General features: G+C 54.9%; 1 protein-coding gene across 2 annotated transcripts; it reads left to right on the top strand.

Annotated features, from left to right (window-relative positions):
* Nucleotides 1-4,538: 4,538 nt before the first annotated feature.
* IQCD (IQ motif containing D) lies at nucleotides 4,539-11,014 on the top strand. 2 transcript variants are annotated; one of them, XM_039560727.1, is made up of 5 exons: nucleotides 4,540-4,568; nucleotides 5,305-6,084; nucleotides 7,293-7,526; nucleotides 9,689-9,760; nucleotides 10,679-11,014. In XM_039560727.1, exons 2-5 carry the CDS (start codon nucleotides 5,497-5,499, stop codon nucleotides 10,955-10,957), a joined length of 1,173 nt encoding a protein of 390 aa, XP_039416661.1. In that variant the 5' UTR covers nucleotides 4,540-4,568; nucleotides 5,305-5,496; the 3' UTR covers nucleotides 10,958-11,014. The 2 variants fall into 2 exon arrangements, with proteins under 2 accessions (XP_010406818.2, XP_039416661.1); XM_010408516.4 differs by lacking the exon at nucleotides 9,689-9,760 and having other exon boundaries at nucleotides 4,539-6,084; nucleotides 10,679-11,013.
* Nucleotides 11,015-12,303: the final 1,289 nt, after the last annotated feature.

Raw genomic sequence — 12,303 nt, 5'->3', positions numbered from 1 at the left:
TTCCATGATTCACTGTGACAGCTGCTGGACAGGGCAGGCAGGGAACATCTCTGGTCATGAAGGCACCAGTGCCAGGCTGGTGTCCACCTACACCAGCTGGCTTGGTGACTGAAACCCAAGAAGAGATGTACTGAGATGAATAACAACAAAATGGCAAAAAGCAAATAATGCCAGAAGTTTTCAGAGAGGAGCCTGGAGGTTGTCACCCAGGGGTGACCCATGCTGGCCACCCCTGGGGTTTTCCTTGTGGGAAGATGCTGTGGGAAAAGGACTGGTTTAGAACCAAGCAGGACCCACCCTGCACACCAGGGGACTCCCTGAGTGGTTCCTGGCATGCAGCAGCACCCCAGGGGGAGCAGGAGATGGGTCCCCCTCCTTGCTGTGGAAGCAGAGGGGCTGCAGGGCTCTAACAGAGCTCCTCTGTTGTGGAGGTTACAGAGCCCAGCACCTCTGAGCCCCTCCCCATGCTCCCCGTGCTGGGAGAAGCCTGTCACCAGTTTCTCCGGTCCCCCAGCTCGGTGCTGTCCTTGATCCCAGCATTCCCATAGCAGTCAGCCCTGGCACGCAGCAGCACCCCTGGGATGAAGAGCCCCAAGCCTGGGTGATGCCTTTCGCCATCTCCTTGCTGCCTCCCCAGCCTTGTGGCCTTGAAGCCCCTGGAGCTGCTGGAGCTGGACCGTTCCCCAGGGCAGGCTGTGGGTGTTGGCACACCCCGGGCCCGGCTCTGCAGGGCCGGGTGTTGGTGCTGATCGAGCCCCGCGTGTTCCCACTCGGCAGAGCCAGGAAGCAGCGGGCTTTTGCCTAGGAGATGGAGGTTGTGACTTCCTGCTCATGGAATCACAGAACCATTAAATTTGGAAAAGCCCTCTGAGATCCTCAAGTCCAACTATTCCCCAGCACTGCCAAGGCCACCACTGACCCCTGTCCCCAAGTGCCACATCCACAGGGCTGTTAAATCCCTCCAGGGATGGGGACTCCAGCACTGCCCTGGGCAGCCCTTTCCTATGCCTGACCACCCTTTCCATGAGGAAACGTTCCCAATGTCCAACCAGACCCTCCCCAGCCCAGCCTGAGGCCGTTCCCTCTCCTCCTGTCCCTGTTCCCTGCGAGCAGAGCCCGATCCCCCCGGCTGCCCCCTCCTGTCAGGGACTTGTGCAGAGCCACAAGGTCCCCCCTGAGCCTCCTTTGCTCCAGGCTGAGCCCCTTTCCCAGCTCCCTCAGCCGCTCCTGGGGCTCCAGCCCCTTCCCAGCTCCGTTCCCTTCCCTGGACATGCTCCAGCCCCTCCAGGTCCCTTGTCAGGAGGGTCCCAGAACTGGACACAGGATTTGAGGCTTGGCCTCAACAGACAGATTAGGACCAAACTCACACACTTTGGTCTCAGTGGCCTAACAGCCCCAAGGACATTTTCCTGTGCCACAGCTGCCCACAGCTCTGTGTCCCTCTGCACTCCAGCTCCTGCCACCCAGCTCCAGCCTGGTGCTCTCAGAGCCAGCCCAGCACCTCCAGCCCTCCTGTTTTCCTTATTGGGTCCTTTAGCTCAGAGCTTACACCAACCCCACTACACTCATCCCTTCAGCAAACTCTGTACTGCAGGGACCCCCTGGTTTCTCTGTGCCCTGCTTGGGCCTTTCTGACAGGCTCTGGGGGACAGGGCAGTGCAAACTCCTTCCCACCTGTTCAGGATATGGATGCAGTCATCCCACTGACAGCATGACATGGGAATGAGGGAACAGCAGCCAAAGCTGCAGGCAGGATGTGGTCAGGGATCAGTTGGCCCTGCAGATTCCTCCAGGGCTTGGTGTGGTGCCAGCTCCATGTTCCCAGCAGAGCACAATGCAAGGCTGCAGCCAAAGGATGGTGGCAGGAGGGGACTGTCCCTGCAGTGACAGGTTGGGGTGCTGTTGCCTGCAGCAAGGCTTCATTGTGTGCTTCTGCTCTTTCACCATCATTTTGCAATCACTTTAAATCATCCCCCTCCTTGATGTCCCTTCCCAGGTCCCACGCAGGGGTGGGTGGTAGCAGGAACAGGGAGATTATTTGGGCAAACCAAGCTGGGGTGGATCATGGTTTTCCAAGAGGATTGGCCAGCCAGCTCCCACGCTCTGAGCTGTGCTTCCCTTTGCTGCAGAGGAGTGGGATTCAGCACCTGGAGAGGAATTTGGACGGTGGGTGAAGCCAGCTGGGGCCAGGGAAGTCTCTGGTGTTCAGGTATCTGTCACAAAGCCCTGCTGTTGGAACGCGGCTGGATTCAAACTGTGGGGGACGGTGTGCCCAGGCTCTACCAGGGGCTCCCGGCTCTCCCTTCCCCGCTCAGATCTGCCCCACATACTTTGGATTCTTGGGCACCTCTGGCTCAGGCAGTGATGCAGTCTGGTGGGTTTGGGTGCAGGGAATTGTTTGAGGATGGATCTGAGGTTTTTCTACATCCTGGATGAGGTGGGATTGACGCAGGTTTGGTGATGTTTCATCCAGCTCCCAAACTGACCTGGTTTTCTTCCTGGCTGAAGAGCTGCTGCTGGCCTGGAGCAGTGTGTGGAGCTGCAGGACAAGTCGGGGCTGCTCTCAACGTGTGTCATCACCCCATCTCCTCCTGCAAGATGGGAATGCCTGTAATTACCCAGATCCAGGAGGGAGCAGCAGTGATCCACAGTCTTTCCTACTTTAGAGGAGGTTTGGATGCGACCCATGGCTCCACCCTTTTCCTCCTCTCTCCCTGGATGTCCTAAGGACTTGCTGTCCCTTTGAGCAGGCTGTGCACACTGGGACACAGGGGACTCTGGTGACAGTCGCTGGCCAGTGGATCCCATCTCCGTCGTGGCTGTCAGGAATTCCAAGTCTGCATTTCTTGGAGAGCAGTGGCACATTTCAGACAAAGCAATCAGGACACTCCTCAACTTTGGAAATAAAAAGACATTCTTTTCATGATGGATTTCATTGCCAAAATATCTGCAGGGCATGTGGCAGCCTTTCAGGGGGGTCAGGGATCCCTTCTGATGTCCTTGTCAGGAAAGGCAGCAGTTCTCCATGTCTCAAGGGCTGTTCTCTGTGCTATGATGAGCTCTGTGAGGGACATATCCAATGGACAGCACATCCCTTTGTAACCTCAAATCACAGCTCTGCTGTGCTTAAATCCCATGACTCTCAATCAGAGTGCAGCCAGGAAATCACGAATCTTCTGGATTTAGATCCGGTGTGATCCCAGTTGCCAAATTAGAGCCTGAGAAGTTGTTCCTGGGCAGGTCAGTGCTTTCCCTGGAGGCTACGGGACAGCCTGGCCCAGACTTGCAGTTTCAGCTGCTCCTTCGTCCCACAGTGGGCTGGACATGTCCCACCTTGGGGTGGACCCAAACCCAGATTCGCCATCACACTCAATCCCGGTGTTGATTCCAATCAGTCCTTTGGCTGAGCCACTCAGGGCAGGAGGGAACCCACATGCAGGTCATGCTCCAGCTAATAAGCCTAGAGGAAAATGACCTGGGGGTGCTGGAGATGGTACCAGATATGCCCAGGTGGGCAGGAAGGCCAAGTGTCCCCTCATTCATCCTCACCAGTGCCAGGCCAGAAAGCCCTGCCCTGGTGGTCCCACTACATCTCCCACCACCAGCCCCTCATTTGCTTTGTGTAGGGAAGCAGCTGGGAATGTGTGAGCAGTGGGCACTGCAGATTAATTCATGGACTTGGACACTCCCTGCACAGAAGTAAAGGTGCTGCTCGGGCCAGGAAAGGCTGGGACCCAGGACAAGGCTGACCGTGAGGGCACAGCCACCCCACCACTGCTCTGTGCCAGCTCCTGCCAGGGACAGAGCTGGCATCACTGTGAGCACGGGCTGGCATTCAGCATTTTGCCATGTTTCCTGCTGTAAAACAAATCCTCCTCTCCCGAGGGCATCCATGTCACTGCCTGGGCAGAGGGTGAGGGCATGGCTACACTGCAGCGTTCAGGGGGCCATCACGTACTTCGCAGACGTCATTAACTCACAGGTAACCAATTAACTCAGCCTGTACACATCACATCTTCATCAGCTGAGCTTCATTATCACTTTTATGGCCCTGTAAAACCAGTCACGTTAACAGTGCGGCTTAGGGGAACTCTCTTGCGTTCTGATGTTTCAGAACAGCTCCTTCGGGGCTCCTGGACACCCACTGGGCTGACCAGCGACTGGCAGACATGACCTCGGGGGGGTAAAGTTTATTCCTCGGGTTATTTGTCCTGCTCTCAGGAATACATGGCAGGGGAGCCCTGAGCGAACGAGACGCCTCTTCTCTCTCACCCCCACCCCTCACAGCCCCCCCGGCCGCCATGACAGCCCCTCCCGTAGCAGTCGCCGCCGCGGGACTCCTCATTGGACAGCGGCGCTGCCAATCAAGCGATGGGGCGGGGCCACCGTCGCTGGCCATAAACTGCCGGGAAAGGCCCCGCCCCCTCTGGTCGCCTGGCAACGGCAGGCGCTGACGGCGGGACCGGGCTCGGGACCGGGCTCGGGACCGGGCTCGGGACCGGGCTCGGGACCGGGACCGGGATCGGGATCGGGATCGGGATCGGGATCGGGGCCGGAATCGGAACTGAGTGCGCTGCAGAGGGTGGAGGTCACCCGGAGCCGGCATCTCCCAGTAGCCGACTCCTGAGACACCCCGTCCCACCCCCGGGATGTCCCAGGGCCGCTGGTCCCATAGGCCCCCCGGATCCTCCCGCACCGGCCCCCGAGCTGCCCGCCCCTCACACGGGGGTCCTCCCCACCGGGAATCACCCCTCAGACGGGGGCCCTGGGTCCTCCCGCTGTCCCAAACCCACACCGAGGGGACCCTTCACTTCCTTTAAACTCCCTGTTGGGCCCCCCGCTACAGCTGTCCCCATCCCCTCCCTCTCTCCTCCTCTTCCCCTGTCCCTGCCAGTCTTGCCAGATCCCCTCTCCCACCTCATCCCTCTGGCCTGGACAGGCCTGGAAGGGTAGAGGTTTCCCACTGGGAACCCTCCCCTTCCCTCCCAGGTGGCCCCCGGGCTGTCCAAGCCCCTCTCCAGACCCCTCTGGGGACTGCAGAGCTGCAGCTTGTGCTGCTCCACCTCAGCTGCTACTCAGAAGCTGTTGGGAGCTTCCTCCCCACCACCCTTTAAAGCCAGGAATCCATCACCCCCTTCCCATGGGTGTTTGACAGCTACTTTGGGACAGAGACCAACTCTAATCCACAACCTGATGTCCTGACCCCCTGCCCAGACCCAGAGAGAACTCCAGCATAATCTCGAACTCTCATGTTTTCCCAATTTACATTGTTTCTCTAATGCTGTCCCCGTGTTTTCCTTTTAGAGAGAAGGGAGATTACGTGACAGCAGCAGCACAGGGACCTTGATTTCTTCCAGTCTCACCTTGTGTAAGAGCTGCTGTGTCTTTTCTAAACCTCAAACCACCCAGCCCACTGGTGTTTAACTGAATCCATGGCAACAGGGATCCAGCTGCATTCCAAGCATCCTCGTGAAGCAAAGAACCTTGGTGAAGGTCATGGCAACTCCAAGGAAGGCAGGGATCCCATTAAGTGTCATGAAGGTGTTAGATCCACGCCAGTTAAAGCCTGATAGCACAGAGACAGAAAGAATCCTAACTGTTTTTGACGAGGCCGTTGTCAAGCTGGAGATCACCAGGTTGATCCCACAGATTATTGGCTCCCTGGAGAGGTTTGCTAGGATGCTGGGACCTGAGATCACAAGCAGCCTTTTGGAGCTTCAGAAGCTTTCAGTGGAAATACAGGACCTGCTCACCAGCCCTGGAGATGAGGAGAGAAGGAGAGCTGTGGAGCAACGCCTGAAATGTTCCCTGAGAAACACCCTGAGGCTCTTCCTGGCCAACCCCTTGCTTTACCATGGACTGAAATACGAAGTTTGGGTGAGACAGTCACCAGCTGATGTGTTTATCAAAGCCTTTAAGGAGTTCCGGGATTTCACACTTGAGAGGCTCCTGACCAGTCCTGATGAAGAGAAGGAAAAGATTCAATTCATGGAAGACATTTCCCTCCGGATTGAGAAAAACACGGAAACGATCTCAGCTCTACAGTCAGAGCTGGAAGCAGCCATCCAGACTCGAGATGAGGAGGTATGATCTTGTGGGAATGTGTTTTCCAACAGTGTTACTGGAGCAAAACTTTGGTAACTAAAAACTGATCCCTTTATTGCAGTTCCCAAAGAGCAAGTTTCAGAAATCCTTTCTAAACCAGATCTTAAACTCAAATTTAATATTTTTCTTGCAAAATATAATGAAAAGGGCTTATTGCATGCTTGATTTTTTAAAAAACTCGAATTTGGCATGTTTTGAACCTGTTGTCACCAGCCACCTTAAACAACATAAGTCCCTGAGTTCCAGAGGAGTGTCAGGACAGGCACAAACTGCTGTGGTGGTATCCTGGCAGGGTGAGAGTGCCAGCTGCTTCATTCCCTGCTGCTGAAAGAATGAAAAGTCATTACAGGGAGGGATTGCTCTGATTAAAATCCATTTTTAATATCTGCTCTGTCTTCACTCTTGCTTAAAATCAACATTTCTGTGACTCCCAACTCTAACAGCTGCCTTGGAGCATTTGTGATTAATCAGTGATTACATGAATTACATGAATCTTTAATTTTATCTGCAGCTGAGGTGCAGATAATTGACTGGGTACTTCCCAGGCACTTTCCCAGCCTGTGGGCTGTGCCAAGCCCAGAGCTCCTGACAACAATCCTTTGTTTTCTGCCTGTGCTTCTCTTTCTCTTCCCTGCAAGAGAAGGTTGGCTGAGAAGGTTTTGTCCTGCACTCACTGCTGGTAGAGCCAAGGGCCTGCTTTCCCCTTTCCCTCTGCTCCTTGGAGTTCTAGGAATCGAGACACTTGAGATTTTTATGTGCGATTTGGCAGCTTGTCCAGGACATGGTGAATAAATCTGTTTCACTGATCCCAGCTGGGGATCTCCCTCCCTGAGCTGTGTCCCCCAGACAGTCACTTGGAGCCCAGCCCTCGAGGGAGCTACAGGGCTGCTCCAGGGAATCTGTTTTGGCTGCGCCTCAGGTGGCAGTGCCAGTGGGGCTCGGGGTGGTTTGTTCACTCTGTGCCTTTACTAACAGGTTTCCAGAGGAGCCAGGGGAACGTTTCCAAAGCTCCTGTGTAAATCTAACTCTTCCCTCAGCTGGCAGTGGCAGGTCCTTGGTGCTACCCGAGCAGGCTCCTGAGGGTTTCTTCTTGGATCTCCTCTGCCTTTACAAGGTTCTTTCTTCTCCTGCCCACCTTATGCCTCAGGAGCAGTTCCCAAAGGTATTCCTCTTGTCTTCTGGTCTAGATTAACAGCAAGGACAAAAAGATTGAAAACCTCAAAAGCAGCATGGAAAATCTGACCAAGGAGTGCAAGGCTGACATCCAGCAGATCACAAAGGAAGGGGAAAAGCAGCAAAAAGAGGATGAGAAAGCCTCCCAAGACATGTGTGCCAGGCTGGAGCAGGATGTTCTGCGCCTGAGAGCACAGTTCAAAGCACTGGTGCTGGAGCATCGAGCCTCAGAGCTGGTTCTCAGGAAGGTAAAGGGGAGGAAAGCTCTGGGACAGGAGGTTTAAGCCTGTTTGCAGAGCTGTCAGCTCTGGCTGCTGGCTGCTGCAAGGAGTTCCTTGGTCCCTGCTCGTTCCTGGCAGGGTGTACATGGTGTTTGTCAGAGCACACCCGCCCTGTCCTCATGCTCTGCTGATTCCAGTGGAAAGCAGCCCTGCAGCGACAGCAGGGACAGAGCCTGTCACAGGTCCTGCTCCTGCTGGCTGCCTTGGCTCTGGGAACACCTTCACACTGTGCTGCGACACTGGGCAGAGCTCAGGGCAGCAAGGCTGGAGCAGGACAGGTGTGGGATAGTGAGAAACCAGGGATCTGCTGTAGGGGGAGCAGAGCGAACACAATATGGGCTTGGTAGAAAGGCATCTTTTAGAGCTGATTCAGTGTTCAAGGTAGAAAGGGGCTGATGCTGAGGGCTCAGCAGGTCCTGCTCTGCCCAGCTTGGCAGAATAGACAAGCCAAGGAGTCAGGTTGGCCTAAAAGAGGGGGAAATGTGATTTCATAGAATCATCCCAGAATAGTTTGGGTGGGAAGGGACCTTAAAGCCCATCCCATTCCACCCTCCTTCCATGGGCAGGGACACCTTCCACTATCCCAGGGTGCTCCAAGCCCTGTCAAACCTGACCTGGAACCCTTCCAGGGATCCAGGGGCAGCCACAGCTGCTCTGGGCACCCTGTGCCAGGGCCTCTCCATCCTCCTCCCTCCTCCTATTGGGAACAATTCCTCCCCAAGATCCCATCCATCCCTGCCCTCTGGCAGTGGGAAGCCAATCCCTGTGTCCTGTCCCTCCATGCCTTGTCCCCAGTCCCTCTCCAGCTCTCCTGGAGCCCCTTTAGGCCCTGGAAGGGGCTCTGAGCTCTCCCTGGAGCCTTCTCCTCTCCAGGTGAGCACCCCCAGCTCTCCCAGCCTGGCTCCAGAGCAGAGGGGCTCCAGCCCTTGGAGCAGCTCCTTGGCCTCCTCTGGACTCCTCCAGCAGCTCCAGGTGCTTCCTGTGCTAGGCCCCAGGGCTGGGGCAGCTCTGCAGATGGGGCAGAATCCCCCCTCCCCTGCTTCCCAGGGCTTAGGAGATTTCAGGGTTGAGGCATGGCCAGCCCTCAGCCACCAGCACTCCAAAGTCCTTGTCCCCAGGGCTGAGCAGATACAAGAGGAGGAACGGGAGCAGCAGGCCCTGAGCAGAACATGCTGGTGACACAGAGAACTGAGAACTGGAAAAAGGGCACTTTTATTCTAATTTTGCTCATCCTGGGTACTATCTCCAAACCAGCACAACCTCCCATGGGCAGGAAGCCCATGTGGTGATGGGGCATCCGTCACTCTTGCATTGGGGGGTACAGCATGGAGGGCTGGGCACTGACAAAGCATCAAACCCAAGGTAGAGCTGCGGTACAACCCCCAAAATCTTTGGCAGAGGGGGTGTGTGAGGCAGCTCCTGCTGCAGTTCCTGCCACAGCAGGGCTGCCTGTGGAGAGCTCAGCTCATTCCAGCACTCGGGCAGATGCATTTGCTGACCACAGAGGCCTCCTTTCCTCAGCAAGTACAAGTTGTACTTGTGGTCTAAATAGGTCAGGTGGGACCTCATGATGGCCTGGGAGCCCTTGGGACATCCTGGGGCAGTGCTGCACAGGAAATGGAGCAGGAATGATTCCACAGAGCACACATCCAGAGCTGCAGGTAAACTGCCCCAGGTTATACAGCAGTACAGCCACTGCTAAACTGTTTTACAGCCAGAAATATCTCTTTATTTTAAAAGACACCATCTTCTGAGTACTTTCTGTCCCACATTCATGTTTTGCAGTTCTCTCTTGCTTCAGTTTCAGGCTGGTTGCCTCAATTTGTTGATGACTTGCCACATTCCATCAGACACGTTCATTTCCTCCTGCAGAAAGCAACTTCCCAGTGCTGTTCAGCCCCCCAGCTCCATGCTGTAAACCAAATAAAGCCCTTTGGGAATGTCGCAGGAGAATCCTCAAACCAGGGCAAACCACAAATGTGTCAGCTGAGGGAAGCTTGTCACGGGAGGAGGTGTAATACTCAGATATAAATGATGCTGGGGGTCAAAGCTTCCCTGTTTTCTCACTCAGGGTACTTCTTACCAGGCCTCAGATGTCTGCAAGGATCTGATCTTGTTTTGTGTTTCAGAAAAAGTGCAAAACAGAGAGGGAAACTGAGAAATGGGTCCAGAAATATGACACAGACATGGCAGAAAAACAGGTATTGGCTTTAAGTGCTTTGCTCTGCCATGAGGTGATTTGCTCAGGTAGATTTCTGTCCAAAGGGACACCTGGCTCTTACCCAGGAGGCCATGGAAATGAGAGGCAGTTCTGCATCTACATGAACTACAGGAAAGGGATCTTTGTCCTGCCTGCATGTCCAGGAGTCCTCTGCTGCTTTGGCTTTAGGAAAAGTTACATCCACTGCTAAATCCCACATTATCTGAGGGCAAATGGGTCACCATGTTCTGCCAGTGATGTCCACCTGATGCCAGGAAACGGGTTTTTCAGTTTTGCTCCAATCCTCAATCCCTGTGGCCCTACCTGGTGTCCAAATCCTGCTCTTGTTCCTGCTGGATCTTTGGGGGATGTGCTGGGTGTTAAGGAACCCAACAGCCTGCACCCAGCTGAGCCGTAACAGGCTGAGGGTCACATCAGCACCCCCAAAACTTGTCTCTGGGAAGGCCCCTGTGGCTTTCCTGTTCTTCTAGTATTTATGGGGTTGGATGAAAGCTGCTGGACTCCTAACAGAGCAAAATGCAGGGAAGGGCCTAAAGCTGCTGCTAATTGTAAGGAATGATCCCCCTGTCAAATGTTTAATAATGGGATTATTTTCGTTTCCTTCTCTGTGGAGAAGCAGAAGCCCCATGTTTGGGGCAGAATTTGTCAAGGCAGACCCACCTCCACACTCCTGGTTCCCCAAATCTTCCATTGTGGGAGCATTTTTCAGGGGAGCATCAAGGGACCCAGCACCTCATGAAACTTCCTGAGTACTGGGCACATGCCTTCCTTTTGAATCCCTTTGGAAAGGCTCCAACCAGTTGAGGTTCCATGGCTTTGGGATGGGTTTCAGGACCCTCAGCTGGGAATGTGGGGAGGAGCTGCTACCTGCTGTCCCTGATCCCTGCTGTCCTGCCAGGCCACGTATGAGGAGGTGGAGGCTGTCTACAACGAGGAGAAGGCCCAGCTGGCCCTGCTGATGGAGAAACACGCTCTGCTGCTCCAGGAGTATACTGAGATTGAGGAGGAGCGCAGGATGCTTAAGGAGAAGGCAGAGGAAGCTGCACGGGAAGCTGCCAGGAGGAACGATGCTGCCACCTACATCCAGGCCTTCTGGAAAGGCTACTTGGTGCGGTCCATCTACAAGTCAAAACTGAAGAAGGGCAAGGGCAAGGGCAAGGGCAGGGGCAAGAAATAAAGCCCTAAATCTTTTCTCTCCCTGGCAAAACTGCTGTGTCTGAGCTCTTCCAGATAAAAGCATTGAATTTTTAAGGTTGGAAAAGACTTTTAAGATCATCGAGTCAAGCCAGTACCACCATGTTCACCACTAACCCAACTCCTCAAGTGCCACATCCACATGTTTTATGAACGCTTCCAGGGATGGTGACTCTACCACTCCCCCTGGCAGTCTGTCCCAGGGCTTTAGGACCCTTTCCATGAAAAAAGCTTTGTTAATATTTAATATAAACCTCCCTTGGTACAACTTGAGGCCATTTCCCCATATCCTGTCAAGTCCTGCTTATGTGGATTTGACAGCCCACTCCTGACTTTAAGGCCCTTCCTTGCAGCCTCCCTTCCCAGGAGAGAGCAGAGGCCCCTCTCCCCTCAGATATGCCCAAGGAAGGTGTGTTCCCTTCTTGGCAGCCACAAGAAATGCCAGGATCTGTGAGACGTTGAGAAGTTGGTACCCATGTGGATAGTTTGGGGTGTAGTTACATCAAGAAGGACATTTCCTGTCCAGGTAGACTTCAGTTTCCAAACACCAACAGCCTCCAGGGAGATCTTAAAGCCCCTTACAGTGCCTAAAGGGGCTCCAGGAGAGTGGGAGAGGGACTTGGGACAAGGGCCTGGAAAGACAGGACACAGGGGGAATGGCTTCCCACTGCCAGAGGGCAGGGATGGATGGGATAGTGGGAAGAAATTGTTCCCCCTGTGAGGGTGGAGAGGCCCTGGCACAGGGTGCCCAGAGAAGCTGTGGCTGCCCCTGGATCCCTGGAAGGGTTCCAGGCCATGTTGGATGGGGCTTGGAGCACCCTGGAATAGTGGAAGATGTCCCTGCCCATGGCAGCGGGTAGAACTGGGATGGGCTCTCTGAAAAACAGTCTTTGGAGTCCAAAGCACTCTCAGGCTGTTGCAGACCCCATGCAGGACTGGCCCCATAGGCTGCCTCAGTGTCCCTAGTGCTCCTGGCTGAAGGACTCTCCAGGGAGGAATGGCTCACCCAGCTCCAGAGGGGCAGGAGCTCAGCCCAGAGCAGCGCATGGGGTATCCTTCACTCTCGGAGCTGCCTAGCCCGGATCCTGAGGCTTGGAGTGCAGTGCCCTCTCTGGAGAATTCCCAGGGCTGGGGGAGCCCCCTGAGCCCCTGGCTGGGACAGTGTGTGAAGGTGATGGATAAGGATAATGGGATCAGGGGAATCAGAGCGGATCAGGCAGATGAGTGAGACATGATCTATGATGGGGGGGGTGGGAATGAAGGGGAGAGGATAAAGGGGGAAGAAGGAAGGGCAGAGGGAAAAGGGAAGAGGGAATGGGGAAGGGGAAA

Source organism: Corvus cornix, chromosome 15 (assembly GCF_000738735.6).
Source record: "Corvus cornix cornix isolate S_Up_H32 chromosome 15, ASM73873v5, whole genome shotgun sequence".
Classification (NCBI taxonomy): domain Eukaryota; kingdom Metazoa; phylum Chordata; class Aves; order Passeriformes; family Corvidae; genus Corvus; species Corvus cornix.
Note: the sequence above shows the minus strand (reverse complement) of the source record. Positions and strands in the feature narration are given on the sequence as shown.